We start from the raw sequence: 6,115 nt of genomic DNA, 5'->3' as shown, positions 1-6,115 counted from the left end.
GCACTTAATGAAATGCTCATAAGATGAATGACCAACCTTATGTGTGCTCGCAGGAGGGAGGACCCGGTTCTCAGGGGGGCCTAGCATCCGTCAGCACGGTTAGACCTGAGAGAATCGGTCTAAATGGCTTACCTGTGTTGTCACATCCTTGCTTTTACACTTCCTCCTGCAGCTGGCATCGAGCGACCTTTTACCCTCGATGACTTTCAGTTTATGATCTTTCGCTCACCCTTCTGCAAGATGGTCCAGAAGTCGCTGGCTCACCTGATAGTCAATGACTTCCTCTCAGCTGGCAGCGACACACAGACCAGCCTCTATAGGGGGCTGGAGGCCTTCAGGTGAGTCCTCTTTGTGGGGAGCCCAGAGGCTCGTGAGGGGTGAGGACGGTGGAGGCTTCCTCACACCCTGAGTCGGGACCACCAGGCACTTCTGTGGAGAAAAAAGGACAGACCTTCAATACAGTAGAAATGACGCCACATCCTTACGTGAGTTATTGGGTTATCGCCTACGTAGAGCTTTCTACCTCTTAGCTCAAGCATCATGCGGAGTTGGCCAGCAGCTCTAGATCAAGTGACTATAAGAAACAGCCTGTACCTTCTAGGGTTTCAGTGAAGCCTCAGAGAAGCGGAAAAGGGGGAAGCGGGCTTGGGCGGGAGCAGAGATGGGAGCGTTCTTCACGGTACTTTTCAAAGGTCCATCCAGTATTTGGAATTAGAATCTCCGTAGTTCATGGACCCTGATGTCTGCCTTGAGTTTATCTGCCGAATTGGCAAGATAAGCTGAACAGAAGAGTGAGAAGCCGTTTCTTTTACAAACTATGCATGTCGAGAAAGACAGTCCTCATGTCCAGATACTTCTGATTGTTCCCCTCCTTTGGTAGATGAAGGGGGAGGAATGAAAAGGTTTGCTGGGAGCAGAGGAAGACGAGGAAGAAGCCCACGGATAAGGGAGATCCCCAGACAAAGCAGGAAGAGTACAGGCTAAGGGGAGCCCTTGATCGCTCCAGCCCACTGCCAGGTGCTCAGCCAGGGGGGTCTCTGCTGCTGAAGCCCTGAGGTGGCAGGGGACGGGCGAGGTAGACAGGGGCCTGCAGGTTGTGGTTGAGAGGCGAGCTCTGTAAGCAGGTTCACCGGATTTTGGTTCTGCCAAGGAATTGTTTGTTTCTTTGTTTGTTTGTTTGTTTAAAATGTGGTTCTTAATGGCAAGTCAGTAGCAAAGAGGGGCTCATTAAATGTGTCAAGCTGGTTCAGTCATCAGAACAGAGAAAGAGAGAGGCAGGGGAGGAAGCGGGGAGCGGGGGAGAAGGCGGGACTTTGGGGGTTTTCAGGGCAGAGCCTCCAAACCCAGCTCCCTCCCTCTCGCTGTCCACAGCTTCTCACCGCTTTGGCAGCTTGACACCCGGGAAGAGAGACCTGCCATGTCTCATGCCATGACTCACATGAATATTAAACCTCCCCAGTGAGATTTTAGCCGAAATGATTTTTGTGTTGGCGCAGCTCTGCAGAGCTCGGTAGGTCTGTGTTACCCAGCCTGCCCCGCGGTCTGTCAGGCAGAGCGAGTCCTGGGCCCCCCTGGCATTGGGCACAGGTCCCTCAGGCATCCAGGTGTGAAGCTGGCGTGGAGCACCACGGACCTCAGGATGCTGTTGGGACAGCCCCTCAGCCCCAGCCCCGCCTCGGGCAAGATGCGGGTACAGGGGGTGGGGATGCCCAGGAAGAGACTCAGAGTTGAATGTCCTGTTTTTTAAATTCCACAGCTCTGTGGAGCGGTTCCTGGGGCAGGCATGCTAGCAGAGCTTTTGCCCACAAATCATCTATATAAACAACAACAACAACCCACTCTTAGCTGGTAAATAGATTGGACTGGACGCAACAGCCCCCTAAGCACTGGCCCTATAGAATCTTCAGCGGGTCCTCTATGTCTTTTCCTGCTGCAGTTGTTGCCATGAGCTTGTGGTTTTGTGAAGCAGGAGCCCTTCATGAAAAAGAGGGATGGACAGAAGGCCTGGCCTTGAATCACTGACCTCCAGAAATGCAGCTTATCAGCTATCTCCTTCAAGATCCAGATAACATGCCCCCCCAACCACATCCACCATCCCCCTCCTCCCCCGTGGGTAAGGCCAGCAGGTGAGGAAGTGATTTTCCAATCACTTTGTCGCCTTTCTCACCCCGAGGTCTGCTAATGTGCAGACAAAGAACTTCCCTGTACGGGGGTGGGGAAAAAAATCACCTAGGGTGACCTAGGGCGGGAGAAGATGGAGTGGCCACCGGAATCGGGCAAGGAGCTACGTCCTACTCAAACAAGAATGTTCAATCAACGTGTTACAGTACAGCAGAGGCGAAGGATGGACCAGCCCACTGACCATGAGGCCACTTCAGGTCTCCAAGGGACGGACTGAACACACACACACGCTTCTAAATTTCGGAATCACAGGGGTCAGCATTCTGAGGCCAGTTCCCTCCGGTCCCAATATGTGCCCTGCCCCATCACCCGGCTTCCGCCAACCTTCTGCTTCCCAGCCAAGGTGCGCAAGGATGCAATTCCGCGATAGGCCGCACAGAGATGCCACAGAGCGGCACAGAAGAGTAAACAGCACCCTCTGTGGAGCGCCAGTGGGCTTTAAAAATGGATCTTGCCTTTTTAAATTTGGGAGCGTTTAAGTGGACGGTCAGGCGACAGGGCGATGCAGTGTAACTGTCCTGTGCCTTGCCGTGCCACCCACGTCTAAGAAGATATTTTGGGATGCCCGAGTCATTTGGATGTCTAGAATTGATCTGACCACCTTAGATCACAGAATATGGTTTGCCTAGGGAGTTTCCAGGACGGAGGCTTAGGAGGCTGAAAATTGAGCTCAACTTGTAATTTCATCAATGTCAGCCTGATTTCTTAGCTACCAGCGGGCTCAAGTGACCCTGTCAGCAGTTGCCACGTGATGCACAGATCCCTTACCGGTAGGAGAGGATGGGTCGCCTATCCAGATCTGGCCAAACATTACCGCGAGGTCAAGGGGCAGGCTCTCTGGTGCAAGGGTTTCTATATGAGAGACCGAGAGAGACCTGCTCTCCTGCTCTCAAAGGCACAGGCACAAAGCAACCCTAGTTCACCAAGTGCCTCGGGCACGTCCCACAAACCGCTTTTTAATCCGTTTCATCCTCACTGCAGGTCTATGAGAGGCATCTTTATCCCTCTTACTGATGGGGGAACAAAGGCTCAAAGGAGCTGAGCGTTAGAGGTCAGGGCGGCTTGAAGCCAACCTTGCTGTTCGAGGCCAGGCCCATCCCCCCTCCCCCCAGCAAACAACACACCTGTGCTCTGAGCTCGCTACAGGTGCTAGCACAGCAGCTCCTTCCCGATGGCCTTCCTACCCTCAGCTCAATTGCAATGCGATGGAGGCCCAGGTGGTGGGCTTGTCCCTGCTGGCGGCAAGTAGCTGCCCTGAGCCAGGCCTTCTTAACCCCGGCGGGGGTCTCAGACACAGATGCTACTGGGCACAGGGTAGGGATGCATCGTCCCCTACCAACTGGGGAAAAAATTTACCTCGAAAGGTGAAACCCTTAGGATCAGGGAGCGCCATTCTGGCACGTTTATTGAAAATCATCTTTTTAAAAAAAAATCAATATACTATCCAACCCACACAGAGCCAGCGTGAACTTGCCAAATATTCTCACGCCGCGTGCCTTCACCCACACTTTCTCCCCTGGGTGAGACCCTCCTGAACATCTCGACAGAATTTCTATATGCCTGCTGTAGCACCCTCCTCACTGCCGTCAGTGACCGGAGTGTCCCCCCCCCAGACAGTGACCTCCACGGGAGAAGCCTGGGTTTCAGTGTTCTTCTCAGGCACATCTCCTGGCCCGTTCTGTGTCTGGCGCACGATGCTGTGCATCTTTGTCAAGTATCTGCCAACGTGCACGTGTATTCCCACGTGGAAGGGATCCGAAATACCAAGCTTTGTCCCTGTAAAAATGCCTCTGATTGACCTGAGACGGGAGGGGGGCCCTCTTCAGAGCTCCCTCATCCAGGCCCGCCGTTTGCCCAGGCCGGTCTCCCCCCACACGCCCCAGCCTCCCACCTGACCTCCTCCGACCGCCACAGCCAACCCCAAGGCTGCCCGCAGACGCCCTCCGGTGGCTCTTCTGGGTAATGACAACACAGAGACGCAGGGAGATCTGGGGTGGTCCTTTTATTAGGTGGTTATTGCTGTACTACAGGTCCTAGGAATGCGATCTCCTCTCCCTGCTGGTCACAGTGGGCAGGAAAAGCCCCCGAGGCTGGGCCCGGTGCGCCCTGCGGTTAGAAATGGAACTGGAAGGCCTCGGTCACGTGCTGCTTCCAGGCCTCCAGGCTGGGCAGCAGGGAGGAGATGCCCATGACGTGCCAGGTCTCCTCGTCTGACACCACCGAGGTCTGGTAGGACAGCAGCTGCACGCCCGCCTCTGCCAGGAGCCCTGGGAAGAAGAAGAAGCCCCTTGCTGGCACAGGGCGCGCGGGAGGGACAAGCGAGGTGGGGGGAGTCCCGGTCTTCTGTGGTCAAAGCCGCCATGGGGGGTGACGGTCTCGGAGTGAAAGGGCCGAGGGTGGGAAGGACAGGCATCTGCCCAGCCTCCCTCGCTGTTCCCAGGACTCCAGGAACACGCCGGCCATCAGGCCAGGCGAGGGAGGGACGATGAGCTGCAAAGCTGGGGCAACCGCCCCACTTGCCGGCTGCCAGCTTTGTCCAGACCGGCAGCGGGAGAGCAAAGCAGGGGAAAGTTCCTCCGGGCGCTGGCGAGGATGGTGAACCGAGGCCCCTGGAGGTCTGCGGACACACTCTCTGCCACACTGGGAAGGGCTCCAAAACTCCCGGGGCGCCAGGGGCCTGGGGCAGCTCTGGGGCCCACGACGCCGGAGGGGGAGCGTGGCGGGCCCTGCTGCAGGCAGGAGGGAACGGGTGCGAGCGCTCTGAGCTCCTGCGCCTGGCTCCACAGGTCTGCACTGCGCTTAAACACGGCAAGCAGCCCAGCGACAGCGGCTCCGGGGCCCCAGCCCAGCCCAGCCCGCCGCTCCGTGCCCTCGGATAAAGCCCTTTCGTCCGAACTCCACGCCTGCTCCCCAGTGTTCCCCAAACCAGCAGGGCAGCCCCTCCGCCCACGGCTGATCGAGAAGTGCCCTGTGGCCGGAGAAGCCGCAAGAGGCAAAAGTCTCTGGAACTCAGGCCCAGGAATCACGCACATGCGCGCGCGCCCCTGCCTCAAGGGCACCGGCCAGCCCTCCAGGCCCCTCCTCACCGATCATGGTAGGCAGCATCTCAGGGTTGGAGGGCTGAGCCCGGAACAGGAGCAGGGGCAGCCCCCTGCGGAGAGGCACTTCTGGTCTGAAGACTGCGCTGTTGAGTGCCTGCAGCACAGGCGTGGTGCCCTGGACCAAGCCCACGGCCTGGTACGGGGCGCCTGCTAGGGCCACGGTCAGGAGGCCCTCCCCACAGGCCTGCTCCCCGGGCACCGCGGGGTTGTGGGAGGCGGTTACCTGCAGAGGGAAGGCAGGGGGCAAGTCACACCTCCGGCTACGCCACGCCCACCTCTCCCTCAGACCAGTGACCGCAGGGCTTCGGCCTGGAAGCATGGTCAGCACCTCGGCGCCAGGGGAGAGGAGCTTGTGCCTCTGAATGTTAGCCTCCTGGGACGGTCAGTGGCCTCCCGTGACGGAAGGAGTGCTCTGCCAGGTACAGGGAAAGGCTTGGGACGGAGGGGTGCGGTCGAGGGACGGGGAGGGAGGCCGGGTCATCAGGCCTGCCCCAGAGGTTCACCGGCCCCTCCTGCTCACTGGTTCCTGCACAGAATCCTGCACACAATCCGCGACTGGGATTGGGGGGCAGGGGAGTGGGGGGGGGCGGTAAACACGCTATAGCCCATTGCTTCTGCGGGCTCCCACTGTCTGAGAAACAGACGTGGATCTACAAAGGGAACCAGCGGGAAAGAAGCCGAAGAAAAGCCACGAGGGCGGCAGGGGCTGGGAGGATGTGTGGCCGCTGCCGGAGTCGGCAAGTGAAGCAAGAATCGGGCGTGGCGGTGGGAGGGGCGTGGCGGTGGGCGTGGCGCCGGCGGGCAGAGGCGGGGCTGCCTGTCTCCCGGCTTCC

At 58.2% G+C, this 6,115-nt stretch overlaps 1 protein-coding gene across 1 annotated transcript in view; it reads right to left on the bottom strand.

The window, feature by feature from the left end:
* Positions 1–4,168: 4,168 nt before the first annotated feature.
* The window catches only part of PHGDH (phosphoglycerate dehydrogenase), a 23,752-nt gene continuing 21,805 nt past the window's right edge, over positions 4,169–6,115 (bottom strand). The window contains exons 11-12 of the mRNA XM_006919690.3: positions 5,268–5,505; positions 4,169–4,448 (exon numbers count right to left, since the gene is read on the bottom strand). Coding sequence (XP_006919752.1) covers positions 4,294–4,448; positions 5,268–5,505 — 393 coding nt within the window. The 3' untranslated portion in view covers positions 4,169–4,293. The remainder of the gene's footprint in view (positions 4,449–5,267; positions 5,506–6,115) is intronic.

Source organism: Pteropus alecto, unplaced genomic scaffold (assembly GCF_000325575.1).
Source record: "Pteropus alecto unplaced genomic scaffold, ASM32557v1 scaffold106, whole genome shotgun sequence".
In the NCBI taxonomy this organism is placed as follows: Eukaryota; Metazoa; Chordata; class Mammalia; order Chiroptera; family Pteropodidae; genus Pteropus; species Pteropus alecto.
The sequence above is the reverse complement of the archived record's forward strand: the minus strand, read 5'-3'. Positions and strand labels throughout refer to the sequence as shown.